Source organism: Bos mutus, chromosome 8, assembly GCF_027580195.1.
Source record: "Bos mutus isolate GX-2022 chromosome 8, NWIPB_WYAK_1.1, whole genome shotgun sequence".
Classification (NCBI taxonomy): Eukaryota; Metazoa; Chordata; class Mammalia; order Artiodactyla; family Bovidae; genus Bos; species Bos mutus.
This window is the reverse complement of record NC_091624.1, coordinates 89,001,725-89,020,462: the sequence shown is the minus strand read 5'-3', so window position 1 is coordinate 89,020,462 and position 18,738 is coordinate 89,001,725. Positions and strand designations below refer to the sequence as shown.

Below are 18,738 nucleotides of genomic sequence, written 5' to 3'. Positions count from 1 at the left end.
AACAGAAACACTGGAGCACTGAAGTTTTACCTCAATGCTGTGCCTGCGAGCCTAGTTGCTTCAGTCGTGTCTGACTCTCTGTGAGTCTGTGGACCATAGGCTGCCAGGCTCTTCTGTCCATGGGATTCTCCAGGCAAGAATACTGGAGTGGGTTGCCATGCCCTCCTCCAGGGGATCTTCCTGACCCAGGCATCAAACTGGTGTCTCCTCTTGTCTCCTGAATTGGCAGGCAGGTTCTCTACCATTAGCTCCACCTGGGAAGCCTAGTAGAATGCTGCTGCTGCTAACTCGCTTCAGTCGTGTCCAACTCTGTGCGACCCCATAGACGGCAGCCCACCAGGCTCCCCTGTCCCAGGGATTCTCTAGGCAAGAACACTGGAGTGGGTTGCCATTTCCTTCTCCAATGCATGAAAGGGAAAAGGGAAAGTGACATGACTCTTACTGACCCCATGGACTGCAGCCTACTAGACTCCTCTGTCCATGGGATTTTCAAGGCAAGAGTACTGGAGTGGGGTGCTAGTACCTTCTCCACAGTACAATGCTACTAGTCTGTAAAACACCATATATAAAGTAGTAAAGAGAAGAATGGAAACTATCATTTAGAGGAGGAAATTAGCAATTAACACTCTTGGGCCCTTAACCTACAATAGGAAATATAACTTGTTTCGAATATCTATAAACCATCCATGAAAATTATCATACATTAGACTTCACAGAAAATATCCATAATTCCTCCAGGGGAAAAATATTTTTTTAAGTTGTGTGCCCAGATCACAATGCCTACAATTAATTTTAATATTATTTTAAAGCATCATTTAAAGATGTAACATCATCCTGATAAATTATGTCAGGTCAAAATTAAACCATAGAATTAGAAATTTTGTAAGTAATGGAAATTAAATCACTACTTGTCAAATTTTCAGAAGCAAAGATACACACTGAGATGAATTCATATCCTGGAGACATGAATAGAAAATAGATTGGCCTCATTCATTAAAGTCAACAAGAATATTCATATAACATTAATAGAAATAGTATAAGAAAGTATCTGTCAAATGCGCACTTCTGAGTGACCATGATTTGACTGTCATTCTGTGGAGTAAAGCTTGATCTTCTCAAGAGAGTGGTAGTCTAGCTCATAACTCACATAATCATCATCCAAGTGCTTCTCCTCAGAACAATCACCAGGCATGCAGCAGACGTGCCTGTCACACAACATGTTAAAAAGACTACAACGGAGAATATTTTTAAATGTGTACTCCAAAGTTAAGATTTCATAAAATTCCTCATCTTGCTGTTTCACGAAGGATCTTCTTACGTGAAACTGTCCTTTTTTCCAACTTCAAGTATATGATACGTAAAAGCATGACAATGACTAGGCACTGAGGTGCCCCTGCTCAGATCCACACTGCAGCTCTGTAGTCTTGCCCAGCGCTGTATTTGCACCACCAGCAGAAGTTGTTACTGTGGTGGAAAAGACAGATAAGATCTTGATATCACTATAGGAATTATTTTTCCTCATGAATCCCTGTAGAGTGTCCTGGGGATCTGCAGGGGCCCACAGACTGCACTTTGAGAACTGCTGGTTTCATGAATTTCCCTGCATCTGCTTTGGTCCGAGTGGCTCTGTAGCTTTAAATTCGCAAGTAATTTCCTTGGTTCTTAAGATAAAATCTAACACCATTCAAAAGTCTATCACTGGGCCCTTTTCCATATCTCCAGGGTCATGCCATGATAGCCCCTACATGCATGAGTACAGTCTACCGACTTCGGTCTTGTTCACGTCTTTAAAAGTACCAGAACCATTCCTGTGCAGGGACACTCTATATGCTATGCTTTGTTTTGTATTATTAATTTTTTTTTTTTATTCTGGGAAATTTTGCTCTTCATGAGTTACTTAACAAATTCATACTCATTCTTCAAGTCTCATACTTTGGATTACTTCCCTGGGGAGACTGCTGCTGCTGCTGCTAAGTCATTTAAAGGTGGTCTAAATGAGCTTCCCAGGATACTCACTGCCATCAGCATCTGATACTTCTGTGTAGCCCAGGGCCCAAATGTAAATACCTAATTATCTTATAACTACTTCTTTCATGGCAATGTCCTTGCTCCAGTGTGAGCTCTGTAAGGTCAGGGCCTCTGCCTCTCATACTCAAGACTCTCCACAAGGCCAGCAAATAAAGGAACACACTGCACAACATCTTTCTGTAAAAATGTAGTTTTACAGCATTAGGCCTCTGGGAAAAGATTCAAAAGGAAGAGGAAGAAACATGTCTTCAAATACATTTCATGAGTAAATAAAAGGTACATTTTTATTAAAGAAAATTCTATATTCTTATGGAATAAATTGGAGAAGGAAATGGCAACCCACTCCAGTATTCTTGCCTCAAGAATCCTGTGGACAGAGGAGCCTGGGGGGCTGCTGTCCATAGGGTCGCATAGAGTCGGACACGACTGAAGTGACTTAGCATGCATAGCATGCATGCATGTAATAAATAGAACATATAAATGCAAGAACCATAAAAATAAATAAATTAATATAAATAAATGAGTTACATTCATACAAAAACATGTTATTCAGTAACATTCAGCCACAGGGCATCAGATATATTTCCTCTAATTCTAAAAGCAGCTGGATATTGATATTCTCAATATTAATGCCAATATCAAATGTCACTCAAACTATTTCATAGCTGAGGCAGAAATCAGAGTTTTGGAAATGACTGAAAATGAAGAGTCTGAGCTAGGACATGAGTCACTGAGAATCAGGTTTCTTCTTACTTTCTGAGTTTTCTTAGGAACTAGTTAACACAGCCATCCAGCCCAGCCACTCATCCTTCTCTTTCAGGTAGACATGGATGCCCTGGAAGTACCATTTCAAGGCCAGTGTGGGGCCCACCCTTCCCAGGGCAGAGTCTTCCTCTCCCGTCACCAGGCCCAGGCAGGTGTCCAGGTCGTCCAGCTGCTGATGGAGTCCAGTGTGGAGCTGCTCCAGGCGGGTAGTGTCCCAGGCAGCAGAGGCACGCTCTGTGTGGAAGAGGTTGAAGCTCTGCTGGAGCATCTCGTGGAGCACAGAGAAGGCCTGGGCCTCTGGATATTCACTTGCTCCTGAAAATGTCTCAAAGTTTTCCTGTACCCCAGACAGGAAATCAGAGTTTTGTTTATTTGAAAATGACTGAAAATGAAGAGTCTGGACTCTGGAAGAGATGGGGTTAGTCACAGTGAGAATCATTGGTTTCCTTCTTATTCTTGAGATTTTCTTCATCTTCATTTCAGTTAACACAGAAAGTGCCCTCTGAAATTCCACACTGACAGTTTCCCAGCCCCAGTCACTGTGTTCGTTCTCTTTCAGGTAGACATGGATGCCCTGGAAATACCTCTTCACGGCCAGTGTGGGGCCCGTCCTTCCCAGGGCAGGGTCTTCCTCTTCCATCACCTGCCCCAGGCAGGCGTCAAGGTCGTCCAGCTGCTGATGAAGTCCAGTGCGGAGATGCTCCAGGAGGGTGGTGTCCCAGGCAGCAGAGGCGTGCTCTGTGTGGAAGAGGTTGAAGCTCTGCTGGAGCATCTCGTGGAGCACAGAGAAGGCCTGGGCCTCTGGAGCTGGCTGCCACTCACCTGCTCCTGAGGGAATCTGAAGTCTTTCCTGTAGCCCAGACAGGAAAGAGAGAGATTGTGTTTATTTGATGCAAATGTGAAGGTCTCCTGCTTTTCCAAGTCAAGGCTCTGAGGCAGTTCATGGATTCAGAGGAAGAGATGGGGTTGAGATAAAAGCATCATCAGTATCATCATTGAGGAGATAAAGAACCATTGGTCAATTCCTCAAGGAAGCATTCCAGTTGAGATGAGCGGTTGTGAGCTTTGTTTCATCTTCATTTCATCTAAGGATCTTCTGTTGTGTGCCTCTTAAATATTAAGTCCAAAATGTTCATATTCTGAGTTTACCAAGATACATGTACTACCTCATTTTTGGCTTGCCTTTCAGTTCAACAGCCTGGAAATCTGTCATGAGTTTCTGCTCTTCTGTATCCTTACATTGAAGTAAAATGTATTCATTAAAAACGTAGATGTTCTAATTCCATGGAATGCTTATCATGTCAGTAACTTGGAACTAATGATATATTAAGAGCTATTGGATCTTTCTTCCTGATGCTAAGATCAACTTTTAAGGAAACTTTGTTAGACTTCTTTTTCAAATCTTTTGCTGCCTCTGCATATTCCTCTTGAAAGAATTGATTAGACGTGAAAAATATCTGAGCTTTTATGCATGGATATCACCTTATTCTCTTCAGCAGAACTTTTAATTTGTCAATTTTGGTTGTATTTACTCTCCATAACTGAGGAAATTACTAAACATTTATGATGTGCCAATCAAAATGCTGAGCTTGTTACAGAGTCCAAGTTGCTCTGCTTGCAGCTGGGTAAATCAATGAATCCAAGACGAGGTGTTGGGAGCAGGAAAGGACTTTATTCGGAAACTGGCTGACTGAGAAGAGGAAAGGCTAGTGCCTCAAAATAACCATCTTGTGGGGGTCCTGGGTATCAGACTCTTTTATGAATCAGACATGGGGGGAGGTGAGGAAACAAAGTAAAGGACGTTTAATTCCTGAAAATATCTCCCAGAACAGCCAGCAAGCCTCAGGTAGGCGGATGTGTTAGTTGCACTTCCTGATAGTCATTTCATGGGTGGTGTGAAATGGAATATCTCATGTCATGTCAACAAACAAAGATGTCATATCTATCTGTGATTCTGGCCTTCCCAAATGTGAATTTCTGGGACAAAAACAATTGAAGTCACAGAAGCAGATCCAGTGTAAATTCAAAATTAACCCTTCCTGGTTACAAACTAAGCCTATAACCAAGATGATGAATCCTCCAAAGTCACTTTCATGAAAGTAAAGTGTAACCACTGCTCCTGTCCAAGTGTTCAAGTGGTTAGAATGTCCCTTTTTATCCCAGGCCATTGTCCTTGCCATGTCCAAGCAACCCACTTTTTTATTAGCTCCTTTTATACAGTTTTCATATTGCTACCTCTTCTTTGACATTTGTATTTCAGTTTGTAAAAGCTGTGCTAATGTTCCTACAATCTTTTCTATTTCCACTTTGAGGTTTATGGCAAAAAAAGGAACAGAAAATGTAAATGAATAGAATAGTTAATGTATTTCCTTCACGATTTTTCAAGAGATCAAAACTTTCCACTCATTGAACATTCCTAGAAAGTAAAAGTAAGCAGTGAATGAAGAAGTAACCCACAAAGGTAAAGAGAAAGTAAATGATGTAATGAAAAAACTATAGTGACGTCTCTGTCCAAATGACAAATGTCACTTAACTACACAAACAGGGATGAAGAGCTCTACAGAGTGACAGATTGCAGACCAGCTTATGTGAAATGGTTTAGCTGCAGACAGAGCCTGGGGAGGGTAGCAGGCTCTTAGGCACAGTGTTACCTAAAAGGATAGTGGACGGCTTTGCTAACTCCCAGTATCTACTTATTTATCTTTATTTGTCTGTTTACATTTCTCACTCTTCGTGGATGGTAATGGATTCTGAGGATGTAAACCTATTAACTCACCCTGAAAAGAGACTGGGGTACAGACTGGACGGTCATTTTATTCATGTGTGAGGGGTCAGCTGTTAGCTGGAAGCTACTAGATGTAGTGTTTGGACAGCACATCATGTTCACGCAAGAGATGAGATTAGATGTTATAATGTTGACCAGTGAGCTGAGCATTAAGGGAAGGGAAGCAGGTCATCTCAGGGAAATTCTATCCAGTTTCCATAGTTGGATGTGTGAATTTTCTGCCTCGTGGGAACAGTTAACAGATACTGAAATCTTATGTGTCCAAGCATTGTCAGAAGTACGTTACGTCCTACAATCTTCAGAAAAATCCAGAGAAACTTATATGATTATCAGTTCCATATAAGAGGAGACAACCATAGTGCCAAAGGTCACACAGGCAGTGCAGGCTGCAGCTGTGACATCAACCCAGGAGTCTTGCCCCCATGTCCACTGTCTCATGCACCGGACCGAGCTGTCTGCTCTGACAATGTGCTTCCTATTTTAGAGGAACACTTAGTAAGGTCTTCCTTTCCAGTTCCTATTCGTCATTGTCACAAAAGTGCCATTCACTCATTCCAGGGACAGGACAATCAGTAGATGACAGCTGAGTACACAGTTCCCTTTGCACCTGATAAGTTCCAATCCTATATTTCAAGTGGTGTTTTGTTGAGATCTACAGAGGAGCCTGGCAGATTATGGCAATTAAACAACAACTCTGAGAGTCTCTGTTTCCACCTGAGATAATATTTTGAGAAATTATCCAGAAAGTTAAAAAATCCATTTAGATTTACTCTTACTCTCTTTGTTTGCAGAAGATTATCATTTTCTGAAACAGTCTTCAAATACTAGGTCTACTCAAACTTTGGTGTGTATAGTTCTCTTAGAACTACTTCTGGGACAGAGCTGGACTGCAGCTCCAAGGGATTTTCAGCAAGAATACTGATGGGAAGAGCCCAAATACTCACTGGAAAAGACCTCTTAGATGCTGGGAAAGATTGAGGGCAGGGAAGAGAAGGGACCCTGATCAAAGATTGAGGGCAGGACAAGAAGGGGACAACAGAGGATGAGATGCTTCGATTGCATTGGATCGACTCAATGAACATGAATTTTAACAATCTCTGAGAGATAGAGAAGGACAGGTTGGACATGCCTTAGTGACCAACAACATTGGGACAGAGACCCCTCTGTGCACTTTCTCTGGGACAGACACCTTCCTGTCCATGGGATCAAAGAGAGCTTACAATCTATCAGGACACGCCTGTTACATAAGTGACCAACAACAATGGGACAGAGACCCCTCGGTGTTACTTCAAGTCTGGGACAGACACCTTAATCCTGGATTCCCCTCTGAGTTTTCATGTGCCATTTGCAAACATGCAATAATTAGAGTTTATCTCATAAGGAAGCTGTACAATCTATCAGGGCAGTCAAATTCTGTTTAATATAATTACAAATAATTAGAATTGGGATTACAAGGATTGAATGTAATTGCAACCTCAGTATCCCTGAGTGTATGGTAGATTATCACTTCCCAGGAAATATTTAAGGAGATGAGATTATCTGTACTATCTCACAAAGACTGAAGCAAAGGATCCTGTGAAATATTGTAGTGGTAGAGGAGAAAGAGAAATAAACACAGGCAAACATGAATGTTTTAGGACAACCAGCACCTTAAAAAGTGACTTGTGGATTATAGTTGCAAAATAACTCATTTTAAACAAATGATATTAGTGATATTGTTCCCTATAATGTCTCCAGGGAGCTTAAGGCCTACTCAGGTTATATCGTAAAGGTACAATCACAACTGAAATTTTTTAAAGAAGGGAGAAAAGGGTAAATGAGGAAAACATGAGAAAAATCAAAAGCTTCTCTCATAAGCTCTTTTCGTACTGAGCATTTCTTGGTGACCTGGAAAAGCCACCTTTTGTATGAATATTTTGTCCTTCTCTGACATTGACCAGACTCTTCTCCCAGGAACAACTAAGGAGGTGTAAAAAGCATAACATACGGCTGTGTAGCTATCAACCACAGTGGCACGGATGATTTGATGTCCCCACGTAGGCACTCATGGCAAAAATTAGCACTTTTATTGATTTCATTACAAAGAGTAGAAAAAGAAAGGAAAGGGCAAACTGTGGAAAAACCCAGAAAATGAAAGTTTCTCTACTCACTCTTTAAGAGCCACCCATCACCCCAAGCCCTCAGACCTTGCCTAGATCTCCCCTGCAGGCAGTCCTGCGAGCCCCCAGCATCCCAATGGCCCTCCCCATCTCTGTGCTGCTGGCCCTGGTGATGCTCTGCTGCCAGCCCCACGTGCTCCCTGGGCTGTGAGCTGCCTGCAAGCCACCTCGGCAATCTGGAAAGTTTCACACGTTGGAGTCAGATGGAGAGACTGCCCATTGTGTCCTGTCTGAGGGACAGGACTGACTTCAGATTTCCTCAGACCCTGGTGCACAGGACCAGGCTTGAGAAGACAGAAGCCACAGCTGTTGTGCACGGGTTGCTCCAGCAGACCTTCCAGCTCTTCAGCACCACGGGCTCTTCTGCAGGTCGGGACAGAGCCTCCTGGACAGATTCCTCGTGGGACTTGATCAGCAGTTGGAGGACCTGGACACGTGTCTGAGGAGGGAAGGACACCAGAACAGTCACCTCTAGGGAGTGAGAACTCCAGATTGGCTGTGAAGAGTTACTTCCAGCGAATCAGTGTGTATCTCAAAGAGAAAGAATACAGCCACTGTGCCTGGGAGGTTGTCAGCCTGGAAATCAGAAGGTGCTTGGTCTTTGCCAGCAAGCTCATTGGAAAACTCAGGAAATAAAGAAGGTGTTGAATGTGAAAACAGTTCATCTGGTCAACTAAATGGCTATTTTCTAAGACTCAAAGTGCAACCTTTAACTCTAGTTTTGTGTCAGATGACATATAAGTAATAGCTAATATATGGGATTATTTAAATGTATGTTAAATGTTTTGTTACCATAACTTTTTAAAACAGATTTAAGAATCCATTTTCCATATCTTAAAAAGTTGTAATATTTATTTATTTATTTAAATTATTGGAAATATTTACACTGTTCATAGCATTTAAACTTTATCATTCACATTTGCTTTGTTTATATTTTTTATAAGACTACTCTTGTTTTTCAGTAGAGAAAATAAAAGTAATTTGAAAAAAACAAATGGACTAGCACACACCTTTGAATAAAATCTAACCCAAAGCCTGATCCTACAAGATAAACCTATACTGAAGTCACCTGAATAAAAAGGGAATGGGGTTACCCACCTAGGGTCATAGAAGAACAATGGACAATGTGAGGAGGGATTGAATGTGATTCTTGAGACATAGATTAGAAGTGGGAGGGAGATGAGTGGAGAAAAGCCCAGGTCATGGACACAGTTTCCTGCTTGGGGCCTGTAAGAATCGGATCGCCTTCAAGGATTAGTGGAGAACCACATACATCATGCGGAGAAGGCACTGGCGACCCACTCCAGGACTCTTGCCTGGAGAATCCCAGTAATGGGGGAGCCTGGTAGGTGCAGTCCATGGGGTCTCTAGGAGTTGGACACGACTGAATGACTTCACTTTCACTTTTCATTTTCATGCATTGGAGAAGGAAATGGCAACCCACTCCATTGTTCTTGCCTGAAGAATCCCAGCAACGGGGGAGCCTGGTGGCCTGCCGTGTATGGGGTCACACGGAGTCGGACACGACTGAAGCAACTTAGCAGCAGCAGCACATCCATCATGGGAGGTCAATCTGCATATGTGGAATCTAGGATCCTGGAGTAGGATGTGGAAGGCAGAGTAAGTTTTCTATACTGGGTCACTCCTGAGAAAAGAGTCTTCCTAAATTGTTCAAATGGAGGCAAGAAGAACAAGGCAGCCTGGGGATTGCAGAGACAGCTAAGAGATGTGAGAACCAGTAGCTGTCATGTGACTCTAAAGAAGTAAAGAGGGTTTCTTAAGCTTATTTATATATATTAAACACACATCATCCATAAACTTTTAAATAACTCATACAAAGGAATGCATACCCTTGACTTCTTGGAGGATGCATCCTAATCCTATACTGTTAACAATTTAATGGGTATCCTTCTAGACATTTTTATATGTAGTTAATAAATCTATACATATGGACATACTAATGTATATCACATAAATATCCATTTTTCATATAATTCAGTTTCTCATTTATTTATATTTCCTTGCAAATAGATCTTTGAGATTTTTCTTCATTTATACATCAAAATAGATTGCCTAGTTATAAAATCTTGCATTATGTCTTAAATGCAAAACTAAGATAATCATAAAGGCTTATCTTGAAAGTGTGGTAAGATTAATTGCCTTAATTTATAGCACATGCTCACAATGGTACCAGACACTTCCTAAGTGCTCCTGACGTACAAACTCTTTGGGTTTGAATCTGGTTAGAAGATTATTTCCTGATGTTCTGGTTCTGTGCTCAGGAAGATGAGGCAGTTCCCAGAGAGCTGTTCAGAGACAGATTCCTGCAGCTCACCCACCACTCAGTGAGAGGGGAAATAGCCATTCACTGGGATGACGAGGCCAAGCCTGTTGCAACAATACCCAGAGTTCTAGACGGAAACATTCTTACCTGGCACAGAGGCCAGCTGTCTACAAGGACTCACCCCCACCCTCACTGGATTCTTTGTTTTCCCTGGAGTTTAGGAGCTCAGAGTTTCAGCCAGGAAGACACAGGCGTCTGGCAGGCAGTCAGGACGATCCTCTGCTCTGTGCACTCAACTCAGCCAGGAGGCCAGGCCAGAGGGGATTCCCAGGCTGGATCCTGAAATCCCATTTGGCAGCTTGCATTTACTTTCCTTTTCACTTGTTGCATCAACTTCGTTGCTATTTTTGCCTTCTGTGGTTCATTACACAATCTCTGATGATGTAACAAAACTCAAGTCACTTGTCGGATTTGAGTATGTAGATGGCTTTGCTTTGGGCTGTTTCTCTTTAAGGAAGATTCAGAAACTGCCTCAGAGACAGGAAACTAACCCAGAACCCACACAGTGGGACTTGCTCACATGTCAGCAGAGGGCAGCCTCTGAGGCTTGTTCAGCAGCTGCAGCCAATGTGTTGTCCTTTTAACCATTTTCTCAACCTTGGGTTAGCCTGACTCACTGCACCCCTGATAGTGATTCTGAGGATTAACGTCCAGCTCAGAGAACGGCCTGGGATCTGAAGTAAAAGCAGGCTTGATGCTGATGGGCATGTTCTGAAAGGGCAGGTCTGAGTGTCCAGCAGCAGCGGGTCCTGGCAGCAAACAGTGACAACAAGGCCTGGGCTGCTCCTGCCTGTTCCTGGGCCATCGACCCTCTGATGGGCGCATTCTGAGAGTGACAGGGGAGCACAGTGTGGGATCCTCTGGTTGGGTATGTTCTGGAGGAGTTAGGAGAGCTAGCCAGAGAGGCCTTCAGCCAAGTACCTGGTTCCAGCTGCATCCTGAAGTGAGCTAGAAAAAAAGTGCACAATGAGTCTATCCAAGGCCTGTGACAAGATGTGCAGGGTGTGAGAAAGGGGAAGAAAGAAGACTGCAACCAGGGGCACTTAGATCTCTCTGCATATTGTCCCTCTCCACACCAGGTGGGAGGCCTGAGCAGGGGCTCTGGGCCCATCAGCTATTGGCTGTGAGCACAGGGCAACCCCAGCCTGGGCAGAGTCAGCCTCAGGTGCTGAGAGAGGGCGAGAGCGAGGCCGCAGCTGGAAGGTGGGAAGACACGCTCTTCCCTCAAGCTGGAGACAGACTCTCCATTGTGGTCCTGAAGCTTCACAGGAGCTCTCTAGGTTGCCAAGCAAAATGTCTCCAGTTAGGTTGGCCCATTTTTTAAATTTGTGTACACTTTATACAAATGGTTGGTTTTCTTTTGAGTTGAGTTTCTCTTACTCACTACTATGTTTGTGGGTTTATTGTGCTTCTTACATCTTGTTATTAACAACCCTATTATAAGCCTAGACAACAACTTATTTATTTATGCCATTTTAAGGGATTTTACGTCATTTCGTGTTTGGTACTGTTATCAATAGTGCTGGTATAAGTATTCTTTACTTATATCCTGATGCATATGCACTTGATTTTTTTCCCAGGCTGATTGCTGCAGTTACTAGATCATAGGCTATGCATATTTCAACTATGCTACAAAATGTTTTTAATTTACAAATTTATACACCAAATAGCAGTTGCTCTATATGAACATCACCCTTGACATTTTTAATCCTTTAAAATTTTTATTTGCAGACAATATACATTCATTTAAACATTTGAAAATCCAACCAAATACTTTTAGATATAGCATTTGTAAACTTAGCCAGATTAAAAACCAAAATTATTTTGTTATGTGTTTGTGTATGAAAATGCAAGGAAAACCCAGTCCATTAAAAAGTAGAAAATGTAATGAAAAAACTGTTTCATTCATTCTTGCAACAACAGTAAATAATAAATATGTTGGGGAAAAAACCCAGAAAGAATGTGAAAAATATATAATCAAGCCAGTAGCTAAAGTTTATTGAGAGACATTTTAAAAATAGTCCAATAAGTCGGCAGCATTTGTTTCTTTTGTTTATGAAATGGTTAAGAAACATTTGCTAAATAAATATTTGCTCACTAAATGACAGTGTCAGTCTCAGTAGGAGGTGGCCTTGGCAGTCTCCTATTGTAGACTCTGTATTCCCTTCTCACTGATGTTGACCACCTCATCACATGCTTACATGTCTTTTGCTCTCTCAGAAAAGAATTAGTTGGACAAGTTGCTTAATGTTTATTGATCATCAAGATTGAAAAAATAAGACAATCTGAATGGAACAGAGAAACCTTCTATTTTTCATTAGTTTCTGGCCATCTAGTTTGAATCAAATTTCAATTATAGACTTGTACTTAGAGGCCAAAAGTGAAGGTAATTGGGCCTGTCAATGCTACATTCAAAAGGATTAAAGTCTGGGACTTCCCTGGTGGGCCAGTGGTTAAGAATCCACCTGCCAATGCAGGGGACATGGGTTCCATCCCGGCCAGGGAGGATTACCTGTGCTGTGAGGCAACTAAGCCTGTGCACCCCAACTACTGAGCCCGTGCCCTAGAGTCTGTGCTCTGCAGCAAGAGAAAGCTCCACAGTGAGAAGCCTGAGCTCCTCAACTAGAGATCAGCCCACGCTTGCTCCAACTAGAGAAAGCCCACCTGCTGCAACAAAGAGCCAGTCCAGTCATAAATTAATTAATTAAAAATTACCTAGTCTACACTTTATTAAGAACTCCTTAATGCCTCTCCCCATCCCCCACCCCCACACACACAGTCTGGTTGGAGCAACTTTTTATTTATTTTGTTATTTTTGGTTCTGAGACTTGTGGGATCTTAGTTCTCTGACCAGGGCTGGAACTCGGGCCTCCTGCCCTGAAAGCATAGAGTCCCAACCACTAGATCTCCGGGGAATTCCCAGATCTCCTTTTTTTTTAACCTAATGTTCTTTTTCTGTTCTGGGATGTCATTTAGGATGCCCCATTACCTTTAATTGCCACGTCTTCTTAGGCACCTCTGGCTATGACAGTTTCTCAGTAGTAGACATTTTATGTTATTGTCAATGGTATCATTTTTAAATGTCGTTTTCCAACTTTAAGCTCATATAAAACGAAGTGGTTGAGTTTAATGTTGATCTTGTTTTCCTACTGCTCCCTCCATCTTGAGCTGTGTTGGTCACCATGGAGCCGACAACCCCATGTGGCCAACTGAGCGCTTGCCTAGTCCAGCCTGAGCTGTACTGTGACTAACAGCATGCACTGTATTTTGAAGGCACTATGAAAAAGAAGAATGTAACTATCTCATTACTAATTTTGTATTGTTTTATGTTGAAATGATAACATTTAGATATATTGTTAAAGAAAATATACTGTTCAAATTAACTTTTTTCTTTTTACTCTTTTGATGTGGCCTCCAGAAAAATTTAAATGGCACCTTCATATAAAAAGAAGTAGTTTTTAATTTCCTAGCTGCAGTCACCATCTGCACTGGTTTTGGAGCCCTAGCAAATAAAGTCTGTCATTGTTTCCATTGTTTCCCCATCTATTTACCATGAAGTGATAATGAGTTTGAACAAACTCCGGGAGGTACTGAAGGACAGGGAAGCCTGGCATTCTGCCTTCCATGGGGTCGCAAAAAGTCGGACCTGACCTAGCGACTGAAAACCAACAACAAGGTTGATAAAGTTATGTGATGTCTTGCTCCTTATGGCTAAGGCCTCCAAAAAAATTCAGAACAACTTAATTTAACATCATTCTGTTTTGTTTTTTATATACATTATTTTTTCTTTTACTTAAATATATTTATTTTTAGTTGAATGATAATTGCTTTACAATATTGTGTTGGTTTCTGCCATATATCAACATGAATCAGCCATAGGTATACGTATATCCCCTCCCTCTGGAACCTCCCTGCCTCCACCCCTGCCTCTAGGAACATCACTCTATTTTAGATAGAAAAAAATAGGTATCTTTTTGAAAATCACAAACTGCAAGTATTACTGTTTGGTAATAGCAGATTTCTGAATTAAACCTAATTCTTATGAAAAAGAAAAGTCTTACAAACAAGGCCCCCTCTCCCCAAATCTCATAATATGAAAAGAAAAAAAGAACAATCTTTTCAAAATGAAAGAATTCTGTAATAATCTAGTTATTTGGCTTATATTTTTCTTTAAGATTCAGCAATTCATTGAAATTTTAAAAAACATTAGAAATTCTCGGTTTCTATATCTTTTTTCCCCATGGTATATATAAATTAAAATAGCAAGGAGCTTAAAGAAAAGAGTTTTAGAGGCAACTAATAATTTAAATGACATGGGAAAAATGAAAGGGAGAACTGAAAGTGGGAAATTCCTCTCAAATAGAAAGAATGGAGGGCCATGCTGTATAAGTAGCCCACACTCAAGGACGAAGGACATTCACTCTGCAAACCCTTGAAGACTCAGCTTCAGCACCTACTAGCAGAACAGGTAGCCCTGTTCCTGATTTCATCATGACCCACCGTTGCCTCCTCCCAGTGGTTCTCCTGCTGTGTTTCTCCACCACAGCTCTTTCCAGGAGCTACAGCTTGCTTCAATTCCAACAAAGGCGGAGCCTTGCAGTGTGTCAGAAACTCCTGTGGCAGTTACCTTCAACTCCTCAACATTGCCTCGAGGCCAGGATGGACTTCCAGATGCCTGAGGAGATGAAGCAAGAACAGCAGTTCCAGAAGGAAGATGCCATATTGGTCATGTATGAGATGCTCCAGCACATCTTCGGCATTCTCACCCGAGACCTCTCCAGCACTGGCTGGTCTGAGACCATCATCGAGGACCTCCTTGAGGAACTCTATGGGCAGATGAATCGTCTGCAGCCAATCCAGAAGGAAATAATGCAGAAGCAAAACTCCACTACGGGAGACACGATCGTTCCCCACCTAGGGAAATATTACTTCAACCTCATGCAGTACCTGGAGTCCAAGGAGTACGACAGGTGTGCCTGGACAGTCGTGCAAGTGCAAATACTCACGAACTTTTCTTTCCTGATGAGACTAACAGGTTACGTCCGTGACTGAACATCTCCCACCTGTGGCTCTGGGAAGGGACAATGTGACTTTGAGGTGAGACTCTTCAGCCAGCAGAGGCTCTTGAAGTAACTGACAATGCAATGCACTGGGTTTCAATGGACAGTTAAAGACTAAGCTATTTTTAAATTGATTTATGCATTATTTATTTATTTAAACTTTTGTATGAGAAACAAATTATTTATGAAACAAAAGTTAACGTGGCAGTTTCAATGTCAACGTGATTTATGTGACAACACATATTAAAAATTGCAGAGCACCTTGGAGACATTCATTGCAAAACAAGCCTGCAGAGTAGTAGAGTTTTTGGCCCCTGCCTTTGAGGCATTTAAAATACAAGGAAACCATGTGGAATGTCTAAGTTATATGCATGCTCTCCATGTATCCATACTGTTTACCTACTCTTGTCTTTTCACTTCTTTAAATGTACCAGACAGCTCATTTTGTAGGGCTTCTTGATATGATGTGGGGTTTTTTTTTATTATTAATTAGGGAGAAATGTACATCACCTTACATTTGAGAGTCTTACAAAGTAAGCCTTCTTGATGCCAATAAAATCGGGGAAATTCCATTTAGTTTATAAAATTCTTACTCAAGTAAATGAAAAATTCTGACCTTCTAAATGGCCTTAGTTGCTTGTGTACTCCAACCTTTATTTCCAACAATGTTGTCCTCAGAAAGAGATTTCAAGAATATGAGTTAAAAATTACTTAAAACTACCATTGGGTCACTAGAAATGATCAAACATGGTAATTCTCTCAATTAAAAGTAAGTGAAAAGTAATCATGAAATTATTAACAAATTTACATCCACTAAAAACAGAAATGTAAAAGTATATTAAAGACTTGTTTTAATACAAAGAAAATTTAATTTAAATAATGTTTATTAAAATGCTATTTTTAAAATTATACTTTAAATACCTAAAATATATATAAATTTATTATAAAACTGGAAACTTGAAATATTTCATTTAAAATAAGTATATTAATTAAATAGAAAATTAATTTAAAAATAAATTGCTGTGTTTTTAAAATATTCCTACTTTTTAGCTACTGAATACTTAACACCCCCAATTCACGGCTGAATCCTTGAAAGACACTCTGAAAGTTCCAGAGCATTCCAGGAGCTCACTGTTTTCTGGTCACTTGCCCAGGTGGTGGCCGCAGTCTGTCTCAGCCCTAGGAAGTCCCCTCAAACCGTCCCATGGTTATTTGTCCCCTGGCCACCGCTGAGTTCTCCTCTGTCCAACGCACTGCCAGGGTCCCATAGCCAGTCTCATCGCCTTGGCTGTTTCTCACGTTGTCCAAAATAGCTCTAAGCCTATAGTCTCACAGACTCCACCTGGCCTCTCTTTGTGTTCAAGGCCCTCCCATCGTCCCATCGCCCATAGTCTCACCCCCACCGCCGGGTTTAACTTTGTCCACACCGCAGTTCTATCGTCCCATCGCAATGTTCTCACCGCCTCCGCTGTTTTACACGTGTCCGCGATGCCCTCTGACTTCCCAAGGCAAACACTGACAGTCTCATCGCCACCGCAGGTTCTCCTGTGCGCGCATCGCCTTCGCGTGGTCCCATTCCCTATAGGCTCATCGCCGCCGCCGGGTTTCATTTTTTTTCAATGCAGTCCCAGTCTTCCCACCGCCCAAGGTCTCATCCCACCGCCGTGTTTCACTTTCTGCACAACGCCTTCCCATTGCGCCTTAGCGAAGAGTGTCCTCGCCAGCGCCAGGTTCCCCTTTGTGCGCAACGCCCTTGCATCGTCCAGTAGCCAATTGTCTCATCGCTGCCACAGTTTCACACTGTGCGCAACACTCTCTCAGCGTCCCATAGACAAATGTCTCATCGCCGTGGCTGGCTTTCACTTTGTCCGCATCGCCATCCACGCTTCTCAAAGCCAAAAGTCTCAAAGCCACCGCCGATTACCCCTTGGTGTCCAGCTCCCGCCCACGGTCTCATCACCTATAGGCTCACGGCCGCCGCCGGTTTCCCCTTTGTGCACAACAACGCTGTCCTGTCTTCCCATCGCCAATAATCCCATCTCCACCGTGGTGTTTCACTTTTCTTCAAAGCTGCCCCATACTCCCATCGCCCAAGGTCTCATCTCCACAGCCTGGTTTAACTTTGACCTCTACTCTGTCCCATTGTCCCATAGCAAATAGTCTCATCGCCACCGCAGGTCCTCCTGTGCGCGCATCCCCTCCGGTCGTCCCATAACCAATGGTCTCCTCGCTGATCCCCAGCCTCACTTTGTCCTCAACGCTGTCATAAGGTCACATCGGCTGTACTCCCATCGCCACCGCCGGGTATCGCCCTCCCATCGCCCCGTAGCAGACAGTATCATCCGGCCACCATGTTCCATTTTGTGCTCAACGCCCTCCCACAGTCCCACAGCGAATAGTCTCATAGCGGCCACTGTGTTACACTTTGTTCTCCAAAAGCTCTCCCATCATCCCACAGCAAATCGTCTCCTAGCCACCGCGAGATTCGACCTGTGAGCAACACTCCAGCAGGGTGCCACAGTGAATAGTCTCTTAGCTGCTGCGCTCCATCTGCGCAATGCCCACCCCCCGCCCCCGCCCCTCCCCATGGCAGCAGAGCCAGTAGTGTCATCACTGCCACTGTGTTTCTCTTGGTACACAACGCCCTCCCATTGTTCCACAGCCAATAGTCTCCTCACCACCACGGGACTCCACCGTGACTGCAACACAAGCCGCCACCACCCCCCACCCCAAATCATTAGGGACAGCCAATATCTCATCGCCGCACAGCCAATAATCTCATGGCGGCTACAATGTTTCACTTTGTCAGCAACGCCCCCTACATCGCCCTGTAACCAATTGTCTTATGCCCACCCTGTAGAATGCAAAAGTAGGAAGTCAAGAGATAACTGGAATAACAGGCAAATTTAGACTTAAGTACAACATGAAGCAGGGCAAAGGCTAACAGTTTTGCCAAGAGAATGCACTGGTCATACAAACACCCTTTGCCAACAACACAAGAGACGACTCTACACATGGACATAACCAGATGGTCAATACTGAAATCAGTTTGATTATATTCTTTGCAGTCAAAGATGGAGAAGCTCTACACAGTCAGCAAAAATAAGACCAGGAGCAGACTGTGGCTCAGATCATGAACTCCTTATTGCCAAAGTGAAGTAAAGTGAAGTGAGGTCACCCAGTCCTTCCTGTTCGACTCTTTATGACCCGATATACTGTAGCCTACCAGGCTCCTCCGTCAGTGGAATTTTCCAGGCAGGAGTACTGGAGTGGGTTGCCATTTCTTTCTCCAGGGGATCTTCCTGATCCAGGGATTGAACTCAGTCTCCCACATTGCAGGCAGACACTTTACCATCTGAGCCACCTGGGAAGCCCAAATTCACCCTTAAAATGAAGAAAGTAGGGAAAAACACTAGATCATTCTGGTATGACCTAAATCAAATCCCTTGTGATTACACAGTGGAAGTGACAAATAGATTCAAGGGATTAAATCTGATAGACAGAGTGCCTGAAGAACTATGGATGGAAGTTCATGACATTGTACAGGAGGCAGGGATCAAGACCATCCCCAAGAAAAAGAAATGCAAAAAGGCAAAA

At 42.7% G+C, this 18,738-nt stretch overlaps 1 protein-coding gene across 1 annotated transcript; it reads left to right on the top strand.

Annotated features, from left to right (window-relative positions):
• The first annotated feature begins 12,035 nt into the window (after window positions 1-12,035).
• On the top strand, window positions 12,036-15,612 carry LOC102281065 (interferon beta). The gene has a single exon (XM_070376133.1). It carries the CDS (start codon window positions 14,573-14,575, stop codon window positions 15,131-15,133), a length of 561 nt encoding a protein of 186 aa, XP_070232234.1. The 5' UTR covers window positions 12,036-14,572; the 3' UTR covers window positions 15,134-15,612.
• The last annotated feature ends 3,126 nt before the right edge of the window (window positions 15,613-18,738 follow it).